At 38.4% G+C, this 21,563-nt stretch overlaps 1 protein-coding gene across 1 annotated transcript; it reads left to right on the top strand.

The window, feature by feature from the left end:
- The first annotated feature begins 2,505 nt into the window (after positions 1 to 2,505).
- Positions 2,506 to 20,258, top strand: ckap2l (cytoskeleton associated protein 2-like). The gene is made up of 9 exons (XM_026931001.3): positions 2,506 to 2,662; positions 5,953 to 6,019; positions 6,118 to 6,181; positions 6,426 to 7,465; positions 8,458 to 8,656; positions 15,450 to 15,605; positions 18,378 to 18,435; positions 18,619 to 18,769; positions 19,234 to 20,258. Exons 1-9 carry the CDS (start codon positions 2,620 to 2,622, stop codon positions 19,526 to 19,528), a joined length of 2,073 nt encoding a protein of 690 aa, XP_026786802.3. The 5' UTR covers positions 2,506 to 2,619; the 3' UTR covers positions 19,529 to 20,258.
- The last annotated feature ends 1,305 nt before the right edge of the window (positions 20,259 to 21,563 follow it).

Below are 21,563 nucleotides of genomic sequence, written 5' to 3'. Positions count from 1 at the left end.
AGACATTTACTAATAGTGAGCTATTCTGGCTGTAGTGTTAAGGTCAGATTCAACTCTGAATCAGGGCCCAAATCTGGTAGCCAGATGTGCCGTATCTGCATCGCCGTTTGGTCAGCAGGTGACCGAGCCTTGAGGAAGACCACAGGCTAGATGGGCAACAGAAGAGGAAAAATTACCTAACCTGACTAAAAATTTTCTGTCAGAAAGATATGACTGAAACCACTTAAGGACGGTTCCTTTTATCCCCACGTAGGACTCTAATCTAGATATCAGAGTAGAGTGGTCAATAGTATCGAATGCAGCTGAAAATAATGTCATTTAACACTCTGAAGAGGGCAGATTCAGTACTGTGAGCGGACTTAAATCCAGATTGAAAGATTTCAGAAATACCGTTGCAACTGAAGTTGGTCAAACACAATTTTTTCCAATACCTTTGAAATGAAAGGTAATACAGAAATAGGGCGAAAATTGTTCAGAACAGAAGGATCTAGTGAAGGCTTCTTGAGTAACGGAGTGACAGTAGCCACTTTAAGGGCAGGAGGGATAGAGCCGATAAAAAGACACTTATTGTAAAAAGACACTAATCCCGGCCCAACAGAGTCAATAATTGATTTACAAAATTTAGGGTGTATGATATCGAGAGAGCAAAAAGTTGGTTTAATATTAGTGATGGTATCTTTAAGTAGTTGCAGGGAAATAGGTTCAAAACTATCCCAGGAGGAAGAATGCAACAACGGGATTGAGGGTTCAATATGAGAAGAAAAAAAAAAATCAGCCCACTGGCCTGGGCTGGTTATATCACAGGAAATACAGTATCTTTACTCTTGAATGGTCATATTCTTTTTGCACTTGCATGGTCTAGTCCTCTATGAACATATGAAATTCGGACTGATCTTTCTACTAAGAATGACATTTTGCAACATGACAGGATGGGGTTTTTTTTGCATAGTGGTCAGCAAGTTCAGTTAACATGATAAACTCTTATTCAGTTAATACATCTCAGCAATGGCACTACAGTTCAGTCATTTATTCAAATAAGAGATATGAATAGCTGTTACACACAAAATATGGTGTATTATATTTCTTTTGAAAAATAAGGAAACCCTACGCTGTACACTATACGCTAAACAGTGTACACTGTAGCAACAAATTTCAACAGCAATGTGGCTCGCTAATGGATCAGAAGAATATAGAAACATATACGAACATCACAAATAGCTATATACATTATAGGGCCAAAAGTGGATGCCTGACCATATATGGTGAACATATATGTTGAACATCTCACTCCAAAGTTGAGCCCCTGGTTGCTGGTATAACAGTCTCCAATCTTCTGGGAAGGCTTTCCACTAGAGTTTGGAGCGTGGCTGTGGGGATTTGTGTTCATTCAGCCACAAGAGCATTAGTGAGATCAGGCACTGATCTAGGGTGAGGAGGCCTGGGGTGCAGTCTGTGCCTCAGTTCATCCCAAAGGTGTTCATTGGGGTTGACTTTTTCCACTCCAACCTTGGCAGATCATGTCTTCATGGAGCTGGCTTTGGGTACAGGAGCATTGTCATGCTGGAACAGGTTTGAGCCTTTTAGTTACAGTGAAGCGAAATCATAATGCTACAGCATGCAAGATATCCTGTACAATTGTGTGCTTTTTAACTTTGTAGTAACAGTTTGGGGAAGAACCACATATGGGTGTGATGGTCAGGTGTCTACATACTTTTTGCCATACAGTCTCCCTTTCAATGATAATATAGGCTGTTTGCAGTTGTGATTCGCGAACGAGTCGGCTCACATACGAGTCTTTACTCTTGCAGTTCGTTTGATTCAAAATGCACTCAAGTTTTTATTAAAAGCATTTCAGCCATTGTTAGGTAAAGAATCTCGTTATAATATTGCATATTTAGAGGGGAAATAGCAAATAAACTGTTTAGGAGCATGAGAATGAGTCGGCTCTTATTGCTGAGCCGATTCAAATGACTCACTGAAAAGCATCGTTAGATCACAGGATTTTGCTTTACAAAATGAGGGTTATTGAAAGTTCCTGAATTATTATAAATATACATCTCGTCTCTAAATATATATTATGAAAAAATGAACTATATGCACAGGTCTTTGAAGCAGATTTTGCTTTACATAAAAGACATGACGCCATACAGTAAAGTTCATACTCGAAAAGTAATATACGTATATATATTTTAAATATTTATGAATTTATACATTGTGTTGTTCGTGTGTACATGAATAGAAACGCATAACTGAAAGCTACTTCTTTATCTCTTCTTGAGAAATGAGCCGTTTTTTCCCTACCCGTATTCAGACTAATTCAGTCTCCTGCTCTAGGATTGGCTAGACCTGTCGCGCTTTTTGCGCTGGGATTGGTTAATAGTTTCATACGCACGCGCAGAATTCTAAACTGTCCAATCAGCGGGCGGGTTGAGAAGTCTCTGTTTTGTCGCTATACAGGTGGGTTAAAACTAACGCTTTTTCAAATCTTTGAACTGACCAATAGGATTGAAGTGGGCGTTAACCCCGCAAGATTCAACTGTCGGTGTTTTGGTGGCTGGCGTGCAGGCGATAAGCTGCTGACCAACAATAGATCAAAATAAACGAATTTAATCAGAGAGAATGGAAGTAACGGATGAAGTCGCGTCGAAACTTTCGCGAACAGGTAGATTTTAACTTTTTTTTCTGGATTAATTGTTCGTAACTAACGTTACTGTTGCTCTGGCTTGGTTCACAGCATGGCACCCATTATACAGTACATAATATTCCACTTCCGGTCAGCACCCTTCGTGTTTCTGTGTGATATTGGTGATTTCAAATGTATTGTCATTGTAATAAATGCTTTATAACGTCCTAGCAAGCTGACTAGCTAACAGGCTAAATGGTAGGCTGGGAGACTGAGTGAGCTCCTGGCTTGCTTCAGACTCCAGCCAGCTGCTGTTTCCTGAATTACATCTACAGTAAAAACAACTTTTATGCAGAGGAGCTAGCTTTGTGCATAACTCTGTGTAGTGTAAGACAAAATCTAGTCTAAATTTCAAACTAACAGATCGTCCATTTTATGTAAGCTTTTATTTTGTACCCAATATAGTGTGTTTATATAGTATAGTACAGAGCTTCCCAAGCATTTTGCACCCCGGAACCCCTTTAATGAACCCCTTTAATTTGCACCCATGAACCCCTTTAATTTGCACCCAAGAACCCCTTTAATGAACCCCACTAGTGAACCCCTTTAATTTGCACCCCGGAACCCCTTTAAAGAACCCCTTTAATTTGCACCCTGGAACCCCTTTAATGAACCCCACTAATGAACCCCTTTAATTTGCACCCAGGAACCCCTTTAATGAACCCCACTAATGAACCCCTTTAATTTGCACCCAGGAACCCCTTTAATGAACCCCTTCAGTGAACCCATTTATTTTTCACCCTGGAGCCCTTTTAATTTGCACCCAAGAACCCCTTTAATGAACCCCTTTAATTTGCACCCAGGAACCCCTTTAATTTGCACCCCTTTAATTTGCACCCAGGAACCCCTTTAATTTGCACCCCTTTAATTTGCACCCAGAAACCCCTTTCATGTTGGAAAATCATTGCCTTTTTTTAAGTAAGAAAACTCCACAAGCTGTTATAAAACATCTAATATAAATCCAATAATTATCAGCATTTTGTGAAACTCTGCTTTAATATATCTTTCTACAAAAGAATAGAAATGAGCATGTGACATTTCATCAGTGCAGGTCATCTAGAAGCTGAGATTTTTGGTTGGGAATATAGGGGGAAAAACAGATTTTTAAGGAAAATGGTTTTAAGAATGCATTGTGGTTTAATGTGTTTAAGTGTGGGTCATAAGGTTTATAAAGGAAATTGACATGAATATATAGGCTATAATAATTAGTGATGGCACCGATCTTGTAAAGATTATTTTTGGAACTGGAAATGTTTATATAAAGAGACTTGACTGTAAACAATATCGGCTGCATATCAGTATAGGCTAATACTCAAGGTATTGGTATTGTAAAAGAAAAAGTGCTATAGTTCCATCTCTAATAATAATGACACACATCGGTTTATATTATCGTGACACGTGATGCCAGCGAAATGCATTTTCTGCTGCTCATGCAGTGTCACAGGGCAAAATAACACACTCGGAGAAAAGTGCTATCTGCCCTCTTCCACATACAGTCAGGTCCATAAGTATTTGGACAATGACACAATTTTGGTAATTTTGCCTCTGTGCACCACCACAATGGATTTAAGTTCAATGAATCAAATTTTGCTTTAACTCAAGGAGTTTAACAAAAATACTGCATTAACCATTTAGGAATTACAGCCATTATTTTTACAGAGTCCCTCTATTTTCACAGAGTTAAAAGTAATTGGACAATTGACTCATAATCAGTTTCATGGCCAGATGTGGGTTGTTTCCTCGTTATTTCATGACAGATTACGATAAAAGGTGTGGGGTGCGGGAATTCCAAGTGTTGAATTTGCATTTAGTATCTGTTCCTGGGAACTCTCATTATACGTGAGCTCACAAACTACCACGATTGACCAATGTCGCTGTGATTGACAGATTGTATGGCGTCACTCACACCCACAGAGCATGGGCAATTGTGCTCCCATGACTCCAGGCCACAGATGGCTGTGGCATCATTGGGGCAAATACTTTCCTGTTGCGCCGCTTGGGAACCTGCCTGTGATGTTTTCTTAAATAAACAATAAAGAAATGATTTTCCAGCAAACTGTACTGTAAAGGTCATTCTCTTGTCTTCACAGTGAAATAAACCTTATTCTAATCATCATCCAAAATATGTAAATTGATGCATATTAAATCAGATGTAGCCTCATTTACATAAATAAATGTACGATTTTGACAAAGTACGAAAAATACTTGTAAGAATATCAGCAATCGCCTGGAGAAGACTCGTGATTTGTTTTTTTTTCATCTGTAGTGTGTTGCATTAAAGGGGTCATATTGGATCCAACTGCAATTGTAATAAAACTTGATTTGTGCTGTTAATATGATACAAAATTTTTTGATCATTTTATCACTACAGTTGAGAAATGACGTGTTATAGATGCAATGTATCCGAAAAATATCTGAAAAGTGATTGACATGACCACAATTGTTGTTTCTTCATGTTGTGTCTTGCCTTAAGTGTTTAACAAAAATAACAGACCCGGCTATGATTATTTTTTGCACTGTAAACCAACTATTAAGCACATCAGTCAGACATTAACCATTACTGTTTTTTTTTGTTTGTTTTTTTTTTTAACTAAATTATTCCTGAACTTTCTACCCACCGAACCATTCAAAACATTTTGTATCACATCTGACAGTATCTATTTTATACTATTCAATTAAAGTCAAGTTGGGAACTGTACCTGCTAGATAATAACTACAACAATACTAGTCGATCGTGATCTAGACAGTTATCACAGAATCAGAATTATGAGAACTATAAGTTTAGGAAGGGGAAACCCATTTGTGATTTCTGAATGAAAAGATAAAACCATCTTAAATTAGCATATGCCTGAGTTAGTGTGAATTGGAGTCATGTTAGCCCAAAAAAGGCATTATTTTGCTGCCTTTACTATGGGCTGTAGTTGTACATTTACCAACAAGTCTATCAGGTCAAGCAGTAATCATTCATCTCTTAAGCAAGCATCTTTTTTAGGCATTGAGGGCAGGGCTCAACTTGGAAGTTGTAGACTCGAAGGCTTGAACTGATTAGAAAATTCATTATGTTTATTATGTTCATAGTTATATTCTTACCTCTTATAGATTTCAGTCATGCACAGACCTTTACACTGTCGTCATTCTCTTTCACTTGACCCGAGTACGTTAGTTTCGAATCGTTTGACATCAGTGGATAGTTGCCCAACACCCTGGCTGAGTAAACCGGAGATGCCAAACATGAAATATTTTGTGATAAATGGTTTGTCAATTCACAGAGATGCGCAAGCAGAAACTTGCAGAATACCTGGCGGCGAAAGGAAGGTTAAAACCGCCCAATCCAAAGTAAGTCATTATAGTTTTAAGATTTTAATCTTAAATTTGGGACAGTTGAAAGGATAAGTGACAAGCCAGTAATTTTCTTTTCTCGATTTCCTTTAAAGGCCTTATCTAAAGAGCAGTGCTGTTCTAACAAAGCCCCCTGGAGCTGTGCAGAAATCTCACACTGTAAGTTTATACACGTCATACAGTAAAGGAACAGAGTTCTTACACATCCTAGAAAATAAATATGCCAAGTTTGATTACAGTTTCTGACTCTCAGGGCTGTATTATTATTATTATTTATATTTAGGTTGTTCGCAGAGTCATTCTAGCAGTTATATATGAAAACCTTGAAGAAGCTTTTTCTTGAACTGATCCATAGAGCAGTAGGTTCTGCAGCAGTCACTTGACTTTTTTTTTTTCCCTGTAGTCTGGAGAAGGAAAGGAGAACTCAGCCCCCAGTGCCACTGATGCCAAAAAAGACAGAGCAAAAGGAAATGCACTGGCAGAAAAGAACAAAAATTTGAGAATCCTCCCCAAAGCCTCTTCTGCTCTTCTTCCACGCTTACCACTCAAATCCACTGTTTCCCAAACAGCCTCTCAGCAGGCAAGAACACACTGCAAAGAAACAGCTCGTGCAGTTAGAAATTCATCTGTCAAAGAACAGCAAACTAAACCAGCTCTACACACAAATGTCACGGCTCACAAGCAAGACAAGACTGTTAAGATGGGTCCAGCATCTGTGTCAAGCCAAGCACAAGCTCTTCACAGGTCTTCGGTGAATGCACGTACAAGCATTGTCAAGACAGACCTTCAAAAACGGCGTTTGGTCACCGGTTCAGAAAAGGTAGTGCACAAATCTCAGGTCAAATGTCCCACAACGAAAGAACGCCTAACCAACACTGTTCCAAGCTGTACAGACACAAAATCTTTAATTAGTAAACAGGCCACAGTGACGCTGAAGACAACTAAGGAAACTAACAGTTTCAATAAAACACACACTGATCTGAAGAAACCATTGAACAGGTATCCACTAGCAAAGCCAGACAGATCAGGAAAGACACAGACTGGTTCCCAAGACACACGATTATCAAACAAGGTAGGAAGTAAACCAGGGCTTACTCACACACAAAGAAGTGTTCCAGTCACAGCCAGGCAAAGATCATCTCTCATGTCGACTTTTTCTAAAACTGAAAATGCTTCGAAATCAACCAGTGCGTCTGTGGCCGGTGTTACAAAAGCAGCTCCACATCAACAGCAACGGCGTACCACATTTAAACTTCCCTCCAAGCCCACTGTTCAAGCTCCAGTGCCCCAGACTCTTCCACGCCCAACCAAGACGTCTAGCCTGACCAGGGGGCCCGTGCAGCCGAAGACTCCCAAGTCAACGTTCAATCCTGGGACAGATGGTGTCAGGACTGTCCCCCTGGGTGGCAGAAATAAACCAAACACTGCTCAAGAAGAGAGAATGTGAGTTGAGGCTGTTATGAAATATAAGGCTGGGCAATATGGTAGTAATAAGTTCTTTCACGATGCACAATTTAAATCACAATATTGAAGTTTGGCAAGAGTGATGGCTAACCAAGAAAAAAGATCAAAGATGCCTTTCTTTGTCCTCTCCAGAATAGATATAACACAGAAATTGATGGCGGAGAACAAAACTTTTTAATGTCTGATCAACTATTTATCACAATGAGTGAAGGCTAATTTATACTTTAATGTAGTTGCGTGGAAGCTTATCTGCCTTCCTCATGAGCAAATTCTACCAGATGTGAACAAATAAGTCATTTAAACACTACTGAGGGAGTTTTCCTTGCTTTTATTGAGCACAGGAAATGGAGTCACAGATCAGGGAGAATGTGAATAATACATGTGGCACTGAGAAGAGGCATTGAGAAGAGAAGGAATTAGTTTATTTAGGTGAACCTTAACTCAAATGTGTAAGGCCTCAGAAACATGACCTGATTTTTTTTTTTTTTTTTTTTTTTTTTAAATCTTTATTGCTGATCACCTGCGTACGCTTGCAGTGTGTGTGTTTTTTTTTTTTTAGGGATTATTTCAGGGCAATATTGCCAACACGTATCCCCAATGCTGTGTAGACAAGCCCTTATTACATTTGATCCTTTACTTCTTTTTTTCCTACTACAGTGAAAGGTGAGACTTTCTTTTTGGTCTGCTTTTGCTGTACATATGGGTTTGTTAGAAAAGTAAGAAAAAAGTAAGAAAAGTCCTAACAATACCCACAAAACCTCTAATGAGAATAGCACTGCATTATTTCTTACAATGTCAGTATTAAATTTTCATATTGCCCAGTCCTGGACCAAAGTCAGATTATTATATGTATTTTTCTGTTTTTGCATTTAAATCCCAATTAATATATCTAAGTTATTAAGTGAATTAAGTCGTCTTGGGGGGGAAAACAGAAGTAACAGTATATTTCCTAACTAACGTGTCTTGAACAGGCGTAAACTTAAAGAGTGGCGAGAGGCAAAAGGCATCACGTATAAACGTCCGCCGATGCCTGTACAGCCAGCGAGGAGGAAGACGGCCGCTCTTCCTCCTCAGGGATTCTGGAGTACAATGGAACAGGAGGATGAGGTCCATGGCTTTGTCTGTGCTGTTGACCAGTCTCTGAACGATTGCATCAAACTTCTTGAGCAGGTAACATGATCACGCTGCTGCTTTGGGATGAAATTTGTCTGACTAGATAATTAAAAGGAAACATAATCACATGATATAAAAATCTGAAAAAGCAGCAAAAGCCCAGTGTCTTAATCTGTGTGCTAACTCAGGGTCACATTTAAGATTAATAACGAATTACACAGTTCTTGCGTAACACATTTTGCTTTTTCATTTTTATGACACGGTCAAGTAAGCAATAAAACACGATGGGCCATGCTGTTATAATGGGAGAACAAACAATGACAGGGTGAACAGAATCAGTAAAGAGTTGTTATTTCTAGTTACAGTTTTTCTGAATTGCTAAAACATGTTTCTTGAAACCATCACTCATTTTCTCAAAACCTTAAACACAAATCCAAATACTCAAACTAAATTCATAAAACCTCAGACTCTTCTGGCGAAATCAGACAATTGCTTCAAAACCATTTCACCAGCACTCAAAATCAAACAATGCTTTCAGATCATACACACATGAGTCAATAATGTACATACTGCAGATCATTCATTAGACACTACATCAAAAAATGGAGAACACAGCATCCAGGGCATGTAGTTACAAAAAAAAAAAGTTTATTGTATATAGTAAAAAACACACAAAACAAAAGAAATCACACCTAAGTATGGTGAATTTACTGAAAACCATGTTACAATCAAAAAAGAAGAAGAAGAAGAAGACAACAGAAAGATTATTCTGCCTCAGGATCACGTCTTTGAGCTGGGCACGGCCAGAGGACTTCATCTACGTCGCAGGCAATGTTGTCCCTTGCCAGGCAACGGGCAAAAAACCGTCTGGTGTGGTGGATCCAGCCTTGACAAGACTGCAGGTCTATGTCCAGACCACTGGCCAGTTCCATTGCCTGTAAGAGATTTTCCCTGTATATGGGTTTCGGTCATAGACTTTCCACCGCCATGCAGAGAAAAACTCTTCTATTGGGTTGAGGAAAGGGCTGTATGGTGGAAGGAACACATTTAAAAATTGCTGGTTGTTGTTGAACCACTCATGTATTCGGACACCACGGTGAAAGCTGACATTGTCCCAAACCACGACATAGAGAGGTTGCACTTCCTGCTGATGATCCTGTTGCTCTTGGGTGGAGAACCCCATGATTGCTTATGGCTGCACAAAGGGTGACATTGCCACCACGCTGACCAGGAACTTCCTTTATTGCACATTGGCCAATTACGTTTCTCCCTCTCCTTCTTCTCTTCATAAGATTGAATCCTGCTTCGTCTACAAAAATCCATTCATGGGGCCTTTCCATGGAATCCAATTCAAACACTCTCTGTAAATGAAAATAAAGTCATTTACTGTAGTAAGTGATGCTGAAAGACTTTTACAATAGTGTCTTTGTATGCAATCCTGATTTACATACACAATAACATAGTGCACTTTACAGTAACTGTAGGCTAGAAGCTCAGAAGTGTACTGTAAGCATCAGCACTGAAAATGTCTGACTGTTTACTTACTTGCACATACTGATGTCGTAGATCTTTGACCCTTTCGGAGTTGCGCTCAAAGGGTACTCTGTATACTTGCTTCGTGCGTATGCGGTTACGTCGGAGGATACGGTCAATGGTAGAAAGCCTTACGCTGTTGATTCCTTCAAAATTTAAATTGTCTTCAATAACTCTTTGCTGAATTTCATGGAGTCGGATGGCATTGTTTTGATGGACCATATCAACAATGAGAACCTCTTGCTCTTGGGAGAACATAGCAGTTCTTCCACCCTGACGTGGTAATCTTGCAATTCTACAAAATTATAAAAAACAAACATACATGTAGAAAAAGTATGATGGAAATTACTACTACACATAAAATGTTGTCTGTTTGGACAGCTTTTCTTTATTTTTCCAGTTCAATTTACAGTATATTGACAAAGTGAATTACTCACTGAAATGATGAAAATACAGTGTAAAAAATATTACCTGTTCTCTTCTCTGAATGTCCTGATTGTGGTGGCCACAGAGAATCTGCTCAAATTAGGTTGAACTCTTTGTCCTGCCTCCCTCATTGTCATTCCATGCACAAGAACATGGTCTATCACAGTAGCTCTAATTTCATCTGAAATTACTGTTCTTGGTCTTACTCTTCCTCGTCCTCTTCGTCCACCACCTCATATACGCACTCTTCCTCTACCTCTCATATTGTTATCCATAGTTGATGGATGTACCCGTGCCATCTGTGAACTGGCTTATATTTTGTACCTTCTCATCACATAATTAGAAACAAGTGTGAACAATTTTGAATCGTTGTTTGTAAACGATGACAACTGTGCTTTAGTTGCGTTTAAGTTTTGCTGTCCTGTGTTTAGTGTTTTGCAACACAAGTTCATCACAGTGTGAATTGTGTTTTAGTGAGTGAGAATGTGTTTAGAGTTTAGCAAAAAGAGTGCATGAGATTTGTAAACAGTGTCTAACTGCCTGAACTTGTTTAAGGTTTTGCAGAAAGAGTGATTTATTCGACAAATTGGTTTAGGCTATTGAGAATTTGGTTCAGAGAATGGGGTTTATTGTCTTAGCAATTGTGAAAAACTGTAATATAAGCCTGTGATTTGAATTATGCTTTGAGCTGCTCTTACAGAATATTAAATATTAAATTGAAAATGTAACAGGGCTGTACTGTAATGGTTAAAAAAAAAAAAGGTTTGCACAGGAATTATTTATTTATTTTTTATTTTTATTTTTTTTAAATGTGCTTTAAACCAACAATAGATACATACTGAGTTAAAAGGAAAGGGTTTCATCTTGTCCATCATTATTCACTCTTAGGCTTATGGAATGCTTTTTAAAACTAGTTGATATTCTATGAAAACTAAAACTGGTACCATTGAACAAATCGAAGCTGTCTGACCAGTAAGAGGCTACATTACTGAACAGAATTGTTTTGGGATTTAACAGTAATACACAGTGTCCGTATTAGAGTAAGGCACTCTGCTTGTATTTGCACAATTTAATCATCGATGCATGTGACCCTTTTCCTTCTTTATCTTTGTTTTTAAAAAGAGAATAGGTATTGCTTCTTCACTTTCCAAGTTTCGCTGACATTCCTAATCAATTGTTTTTCCCCACATAGCAGCTGAAACTAGCCATATGTTGAAAGAAATCACAGCTGAATTTGTGTATATTACAAATGTAGGGTATGAGAGAAAACCTAGGCACATATGTGGCAATGGTTCATAATTCTAATAAAGCTACCATTAAGGAATTGTGGACATTCTTGTGGTGTTAAGTATTTACATTTACATTTGTGGTATTTGGCAGATGCCCTTATCCAGAGCGACTTACAATCATCTCATTTATACAACTGAGCAGTTGAGGGTTAAGGGCCTTGCTCAAGGGCCCAGCAGTGGCAGCTTGGTGGTGCTGTGATTCGAACTCTCAACCTTCCGATCAGAAGTCTAACGGCTTAACTGAGCTACCACTTTAAGAAGCATTTTCCATGAAACTTCCTCTGAACTTTTGCAACCGTCACTTTTGATGATGACATGGTGTAGAGTAATCTGTTACAGAGTAATGCTGCGTTCGTGGTGCCAACTTGTAATGAGGTAATTTGTAATTCCCGGCCTTGGCCTGTCTGGAGGGAAAAAAAAACGTGTGCCTCCACGTAAACACATCTGGCTGTCGAAAGACTCCCCGAGATACAGGCTTTCAGCTCAGCTGCGAAAATAGTGAAAGGAGAGGAGGAAACGGAAAAGAAGGATGGATGTTGCCATTTACAGTCAGGTCCATAAATATTGGGACAGTGACACAGTTTTGGTAATTTTGCCTCTGTACACCACCACAGTGGATTTGAAATGAAGCAGTCAAGATGTGACTGAAGCGTAGACTTTCAGCTTTAATTCAAGGGGTTTAACAAAAATATTGCATTAACCGTTTAGGAATTACAGCCATTTTTTTTTTACAGAGTTCCTCCATTTTCACAGGCTCAAAAGTAATGGGACAATTGACTCATAAGCAGTTTCATGGCCAGCTGTGGCCTGTTTCCTCCTTATATCATGATAAATTAAGGAGATAAAAGGTCTGGAGCTGATTCCAAGTGTTGAATTTGCATTTGGTAGCTGTTCATGGGAACTCTCAATATGCCGTCCAAAGAGGTGTTGATGCAAGTGAAGGAGGCCATCATTAGGCTGAAAAACCAAAACAGACCTATCAGAGAGATAGCAGAAACTTTAGGAGGGCCAAATCAACAATTTGGTACATTCTTAAAAAGAAGGAATGCACTGGCGAGCTCAGCAACACCAAAAGGCCTGGGAGACCACAGAAAACAACTAAAGTGGATGATTGCAGAATTCTTTTCTTATTGAAGAACAACCCCTTCACAACATCTAGCCAAGTCAGGAACACTCTGGAGGAGGTAGGCCTATCATTGTCAAAGTCTACAATCAAGAGCCACCTTCATGAATGTAAATACAGACGGTTTACCTCAAGATGCAAACCGCTGGTAACACTCAAGAACACAAAGGCCAGATTAGACTTTGCTAAAAACCTCTAAAAAAAAGCCTGACCAGTTCTGATGCAAGATTAACTTGTACCAGAATGATGGGAAGAGAAAAGTATGGAGAAGGAAAGGAAGGGCTCATGATCCAAAGCATACCACATCATCCGTCAAACATGTGGAGGCAGTGTTATGGCATGGGCATGTTTGGCTGCCAATGGAACTGGGTCACTGGGATTTATTGATAATGTGACTGTTGATAGAAGTAGCAGGATGAATTCTGAAGTGTACAGAGCTATACTTTCTGCTCAGATTCAGTCAAATGCTGCAAAACAGCGCTTCACAGTACAGATGGATAACAACCCAAAACATACTGTGAAAGCAGCCCAAGAGCTTGGAAATTAAATGTTCTTAAATGGCTGAGTCAGTCACCTGACCTCAACCCAACTGAGCTGCTTTTCACTTACTGAAGACAAATCTGAAGGCAGAAAGACCCACAAACAAGCAGCAACTGAAGATGGCTGCAGTAAAGACCTGGCAAATCATCTCAAGGGAGGAAACTCAGCATTTGGTGATGTCCATGGGGTCCAGACTTCAGGTAGTCATTGACTGCAAAGGATTTACCTCCAAGTAATAAAAATAATCCTAATATTTATGATTATATTAGTTTGTCCCATTACTTTTGAGCCTGTGAAAATGGAGGAACTCTGTAAAAAATGGCTGTAATTCCTAAACGGTTAATGCAATATTTTTGTTAAACCCTTTGAATTAAAGCTGAAAGTCTACGCTTCAGTCACATCTTGACTGCTTCATTTCAAATCCACTGTGGTGGTGTACAGAGGCAAAATTACCAAAACTGTGTCACTGTCCCAATATTTAAGGACCTGACTGTAAATTATCATGGAAAACCATGAACCTCCTAAAGATAGTAGTCATGAGTCTAAACTCTTGAGCCAGTCATCCTCCTTCAAGCAAATCTCATGTATGTGCATCATCTGCAATGAGAGACATATTTAGAATGAAATTACAACACTTCTTATGGATAATGATGTATTATTTATTAATACCACAGTGCTGTTGAATTCTCAAATCTGATTAGTCAGATTCGGAACTCTGACAGTAGTGTAGGCTGCAATTCAAATTACAGGTCTTTATTAATGCGCTCGTTCTAAGATGTTATCATTTCTATAGTAACAACTTACACAGGGTTTTTGGTTTACAATTGTTTTTTTTTGTTTTTTTTTTTAAAAACTTGCTGCAATTTATCAAAGCAAAGTGAATAATCATTGATATGGTGACCTTTTCTGTAAGATGTTTGTTTAACCTTTATGGAAGGGTGTCTCCAGTGTCAGCACTTGGGTAACCGTCAATGGGTTTCCCCACAATGGGAGAGTCATCAGACAGAGGATGTTGTGAAATAATTTCAAGAGGGAAAAAAAGGGCAGAGGAGGGAATGACTGTGTACAGTAAGTACAGTGTGTCATTCTGTCAAAAAATTGCTGTGTTTTAAGAGGAATAAAAGAGCTCGCTATGTGCTGTTATTGGAAAATAAACAACTTCAGGGTGATAGCAGTAACTCTGCTTCACGTCAGGGCACATCGCTCCCTGCCACTGATTCTCACAGCATGAGAGACTAACGCAAGGCAACATATTCTGTACGTTTTTCCCTGGTTCTACACAGCTTCTCTGCAACTATATGTTTTATCTGCATTTCAAGGTCCCGATTTCCCGAGTTCAATTCCACCCAGACCAATGCAAAATAAATATCTGCTGCCTCCAATGCTAAATTAATTTTGCTTTCCTTTTCTGTGCATGAGGTGAATCATTTTCAGCATGTGGCTCTCCAAAGCTTTGGGGTTGACTGAATCAGTGAATCGAATTTGGGATTAACTTTTACATATATCCGAATATTTATGGACCTGGCTTTGCACATGTGTAATGCACATGATTCATGATGTGTTTTGAAGAAACAGTCACCTCGTGTTCTTATCATTCATCAATGAGTTATCGTACAAACTTCTGGCAGAGTAGCATAAGATGTTCTCTGAATCTTTTCACAAACAAATGATTGCAAAATGGAAACATTACTCACATGAAACCGAACGTTAAGTCAGGAGGCCAGCAGCGTATGGGTCTTAGTGAAGTGACCATACCATACCATGGTCTTAGTGAAGTGACCATACCATAACGTGCTTCGTAATACAGTCCAACTAACTGATGGTGGATTTCTGTGCCAACTGTTTTTATTATCAAATTTACCAATTTTGTTGATTACTTTTTGCAGTCCTACTTGAGATTACCTGTTGTGGGCCTTATTCTTTATGTGCTTCCTGACAGGGGTGTCCTGTAGACCAGGTGCAAAATGTTCTGTCTCGGGTGCCAATGGCACAGAAATTCGCTAAATATTGGATCTGCCAAGTGCGCTTGATGGAGCAAGAGGGCAACCTTGACGTGCTTCCCACATTTGAAGAAGCTGTTCGCGTAGTCAGAGAGGTATGCGATTTCTTTTAATCCCCTGTGCTCTTTCATTCTCATGCATTTCTCCAACACACACATACACATATAAACACACACACCTTTCCTTTACTGATTCCAGTGCACTTTTATCTACCTTCCTGTTTTCTCACGAGGTCAAAGGAATGTCAGTAAATGAACGTGTTTCACCTTATTACAACAGATAAAGTGTTTTTATTTATTTATATTTTCCCTCCATGTCTCAGATAAGCATGGAAGCTTTCAGAAAACAACTGTGTTCTGATATTCAAGGCTTGTTTTTACTGTTGTTTGATCATAGCCTGTAGGTCATAAACTTATAGCAGTACCTTTCAATCATGAATTGTATCTAACAAGAAGCTAGAGCAAAGTGCGGAGCAATAAACAGGAAGACACTCCCAATCATTTTCCTCATTCCAGTAAATGCCACATGGACAACTGGAACACTCTAACGATAGATTTTTACAAAAGGTTAGGAAAAACTTTTGACTTTCTTGTTAATTCGCACATACGCACCTACATCTCATACTGAAGAAAAAGAAAGAAATCTTAATTTTAACTGAATTACATGTATTCAAAGAAATCAAAGAAATTAAAAAATTGGCAAATTTCCTTAGTCATGCATCATCACTGGAGATTTTACCAGTGAATGAGGCAAGAGTGTGTTGAGTCATCATTCAATCAAGGGCTGTAAAAATACACAACTGAATACCCATATCCACTGGTGGGGAAATAATTTAGATGTTTAAAACAACTAGAGCTGTGATGAACCTGTCTGGTGATGACACAAGTGAATTTTATGTCCTCACAGAAGGTCAGAGAGGCAAAGAGTTCTTCAAGGATTGGTGGTTTGCAGAAGGTCCCCAAGTCACAAACTGTTTCTCTTTCATCTAATCACAAACTTAAGCATCTGGGGTTCACAAGAAGCTACCAGAACTTTGACTGGAGCCAGGTTCTATGGTCAGATAAAGAAACAAATAGAACGTTTTTGGCAACAAACATTCAAGGATGGTTATCCAACATATAACATAAACCCCACTATTAAGTCTCAGGGGAACCGTGTTAGGACACATGGCATCATGAAGTCCATGATGTCCCAACACGGTTCCCTAAGACAGTTGTATGTCTGGTTATTGGCTGGTTATTTGAATTAAATAAGTTTAATCTAAAATCACTAACAACTTATACATAGACAGTCAGCTCCAGAATGATTGGCATCCTCGGTAAAGGAAGGTAGGTAAAGTTATGGGGGGGGGGGAAGAGACCACTCCTCTACACAGAATCTCTCCACATCCCCCAGGGCACTAGATCATCTCATGTGGAGTTTAGTTCAGGGAACTGACATGACCCTGTCAAAAGCTTGACTCTGCAGCCATTAAACCATTTTGGTGTTCATTTGGAAACATGCTGGAAGATCCATGCATAATCCAGTTGTAACATCCTGGTGGCCAGGTTTTCATTTAAAAGTTAGATTTCTAAGCCAATTTAGACATTTTTTTCATAACTTTACTTATCTGTCTTTACTGAGGATGCCAGTCATTCTGGAACTGACTGTATATGTATAAAAGTTGTTAAATAACCAGTCAATAACCAGACGTACAACTATAATAACTTAACACGAGCTATAAACTACATCAACTTTAATAGTCAATAGTAATCTTCCCCACTGTAATGTCATTAGAAATAGAATTATTTACTTAAGCTCCAGTACTGTTAATTGTTCCTGGGTGCTTTTCAATGTACTGCATTATACACTACCAAACGGCCAAAAAAAAAAAGTCGCTGTTTAGATTTTAATAGGCAAATACATAAGAGTCTATGAATGGATCATTATTAGAGTGATTATAATGTTTCTAGCATGTTATATATTTGGCAACAGTTCTTAAAAGATGAAGTGCATAACTTTTTAGTTCTTTAATAACCATGTAGAAAGACGTATCATGGCCATATTCCAGGATGACACTGCCAAGATTCCTCAGTTTTTCTCAAAATTGTGAAAGAATGATTCAGAGAGCATAAAGAATCATTTTCACACATGAACACCTTAACCTCAGGGAAAGTCTTTGGGAAAGTCTTTGCTGGAGGAGACTTTCAACAGTGCTCATCTCTTGCATTGTCAATACAAGATCTTGCATTGTCAATACAAGATCAGGTGCAAAAACTGATGCACCGCTTGATGGAAATAAATGTTGTGATGTTATTTCCATCATCAGGTGCATCAGTTTTTGGTGAGCACTCTGGTTAAGGTGAGGACTCAGAGGTGCCAATTCATGTGTGAAAATGATTCTTTATGCTCTCTGAGGTTATTAAAGGTTATTAAAAAACTAAAAAGCTACACACTTCATCTTTTAAGATTAAAAGAACTGTTGCCGAACATATAACATGCTAGATCCATTCATATACTCTTATTTATTTGCCTATTAAAATCTAAACAGCGACTTTTTTTTGGCCGGGCAGTGTAGATCCGGCATACGAGTAAAAAAAAGTTAATGTTTGAGGAAATACTCAATGCAGCTGCATCAGCTCATATTTTATTTTAATAGCTAGGAATATTGGATCAGTGATTTTGCATCATGTAGAATTGTCAGAGAAATAAAATACTGCAGTGACTGGCAAAAAGCTTTTTGTTTAGTTAGAGGTTTTAAATATTTGTTACTATTACAAATCTGGATTTGATTTTATTGTCCCAACATTTTTTTTTTACCCACCAAATCTAAACAAACGCGCCTTGTCTTGCTGGTTAATAATAACTTTTACTGCCTTTTTTTACAGCCTGTTGATGAGCTGCGCTCTGTGGTATTTGAGATCCTTAAGAAGAAAGAAGCAAAAGGTAAAAAAAAAAAAAGGAAATTGGCTCTTCCTTTTCTAGATTTGTTTCCAGTTTAGTTTTTAACTTATATATGATAGAATACCAGATAATAAATATTAATAATAATTAATAAGCCTAGTTTGTTAAACTAGGTGATTTTAATACTCCAATATAGAGAGGTTAATCACTTTCCAATATTTGTAGGTTCATCTTCAGACCGAGAGAATGATGTAGGCAGTGATGAAGATGGGGAACACAGTGTCAACGTGTGCACCCCTAAACCTGTCGGCGCACTGATCCGCGGAGAGAAAAGAGACTCGTCTGTTATAAAATACAAGATCACGGCTACTCCTGGGTATATTATCGTTCTCCATTGTATACACGGGCGTAACTTTCTTTTGAAACATGCTGGGGACAAGACTGAGGAAAACTAAATGCTGTATTTTACATCATCTGCTTTGGTTGGGTTTCTGCCACGAGCTATTATATAAATAAGGAATAAAACGCTTGGGGGTATGCTGTTTTCCAATCACAGCACGTCCTGAAGTGTTTTATTCTACGAATACCACCAACTTTCCAATTCTTACAATTTTTTTTTATTAAATAAGAGTGGCTAAATTAATCAGCACCCCCTGACCAGTCAGAATCGAGCATTCAATAGCGCTGTTGTATAAGATTTTTAACGAACTACACTTTCAAACAGTTGTGTCCAGCATAAGTTATGCCTGTGTTTATGTATAACAATATCTAGTGTTTGATCAGGCATTTAGAAGTACCAGGAAAAAAAGAGGTGTTGAAAAATGTATCCCTTTTGTTTAGTGGGAAAAGGAGCCAGCAGAGCCAGAGGCCAGGTTGTGTTAATGGCCATGAAATCCGTTTCTTCACTCCAGTACGCCGTTCCCTACGCATTGAGAAAACCGCCTCCCGTTACCCAGCAGTCCTGCAGGAGCACGATCCCTGTGTGACCTCTCTTCGTGAGCTCTCGACTGATGATGCAGGCCAGAGTGAGATCACATGTACAGCAGAAGCACCACCCTCTCCGCTCTACGTGTACCGGGAGAATGAAGCCCTGAAGGACCATGTGCAGATTCAACTGGTTTATGATGATGCATGATGCATGATGATGAAAACGAAATTCCCTAAGGGATACTGTTCTTCCAAATTTTTTTTTTTAACCAAGCATGTCATCACTTTCGCTGTGTTGTGAAAGTGACACACGCTTTTCCAGTCTGAAAGAAAAAAAGCATGAAAGATATGAATCATAACTGCTTGTTCAGACTTGCAGTGCTCAAGGCAGTAATAAAAAAGACATTCTTAATGTTTATAAATCTTAGGATATGGGCTTGAACTTTGGCAACATGAGAAGGAACCAGCATTTGTTTTTTTTCTCAGTTATATGTAAATTTGTTACACCATATGAAACTCTATGCTCTCACAATTTTAGTTCCTACTTGTTTCGTTTCTATTCATTGACACAGTTTAGTCTTTTCCTGGTTTTTATTTTAATATTAAAATTAATTTTAGTAACTTGGCAGTATTACTCTGTAGATTGTATGCATTGTATTTGGCAGTGCCAATTGTATTTGGCAGTGCTTATCAGAACTCTAAAATGATTTATCAGAACATAAAAGGCGACGCATACCAGCAGGAGATAACAATAGCGGGTGTTAAACGCCTACACGAGACAAACCTGAAGCAATGTTCATGATCAGTCACTGGTCATTTCCTAATGGCTTGCGGTTCTCAAACAGAGAGAACAGGATGTTGGATTTTTGTGTAGGTGGCTATAGTAGGCTACACTGGTTTACCTTTTAGTGATGAAATAAATAGCATTTCTGTGGTAATCAGACTGGATTAATCATTTGTTAATTTTAGTCCATCATGGTCGAGTATTCCAACTGCTGCAATATTTTTTCAGCGGTTATAAGCTCATATGAAAAAAGATATATTCAAAGAGCAGTCTTAATTCATTTAATTAGGTAGGATTTGAATTTTTTACAGCAACACCTTTTCCCAGGAAACTTTTTTTTCCTCTCTTTCCCCTCTTTACATTATTTTCTTCTTCCTTTGTCCTCTACCTCCTTTTTCCTAACAATTTCTGTGTAAGTTATGTGTGTATATGAATGTGTATGTATCTGTGTGTATATATGTCCCTACATTAAAAAAAAAAAAAAGGGAACATTTATTGGGGGTAAATATTGTTTTGTTTTATAATCTTAATATTTATTTTACTTTAGTTGAATTGTTGACACTAGGCAGTTGTGTTCCATGGTTTCATGCTGTTGATGCCAAGTTTTTACCCTACCATCTGTATTTAGCAGCAGAAATTGTGATTCATCAGACCAGGCTACATTTTTCCAATCTTCAACTGGCCACTTTAGTTGAGTCTGAGTCTGAGTTCCCACTGTAGCCTCAGATTCCTGTTCCTGGCTGACAGGAGTGGAACCTGGTATGATACTTAACATTCTGAGATGCTTTTCTGCTCACCGTGGTTGTAAAGAATTATTTGATGACTGTAGTCTTTCTGTCAGCTTGAACCAATCTGACCATCCTGCTCTGACCTCTCCCATCAACAAAGCGTTTCCGCACACAGAGCTGCCACTCGCTTGATGGTTTTTGTTTTTTTGCACCATTTTTGTATACTAAAATACTAAAACCGGGCTGCAGATTGCACTGCTGCTACATGATTAGCTGATCTGATAATTGTATGAATGAACTTGTTCCTATCATAGTGACCAGTGTAAATTTTTCTTAATTCTGAATAACATTTCCATCACTTTGCTACAGCATTATGAAATGTGGGAGTATCTGATATGACAGGATTTCTCTGGAGTTTATGCTCCAAGAAATACAATACAGAATGGATGGTCTCGTGCTGTTACCTGGAAGTCATGCAGATAATAAAAATGGTGAAACAGTCAGAAAGACAATAAATCTGATGAAAAAAAAAAAAAGCTTTAGATATATGTGAATTGGCCTTTAGTCTATTTCTCATAACAGGTTTGTCCAAGTTTAAGATGTTTACTATTTGATTAAGCCACAGGAACTTTATTTAAATCTATCAGAGTGAAGGGATCTGAATGCATATCACATCTGGATATATAGAACTTTCTATTCCTGAACTTTCAAGCTTGACTTTGGTCCTTGGA

Source organism: Pangasianodon hypophthalmus, chromosome 24, assembly GCF_027358585.1.
Source record: "Pangasianodon hypophthalmus isolate fPanHyp1 chromosome 24, fPanHyp1.pri, whole genome shotgun sequence".
Taxonomy (NCBI): domain Eukaryota; kingdom Metazoa; phylum Chordata; class Actinopteri; order Siluriformes; family Pangasiidae; genus Pangasianodon; species Pangasianodon hypophthalmus.
Note: the sequence above shows the minus strand (reverse complement) of the source record. Positions and strands in the feature narration are given on the sequence as shown.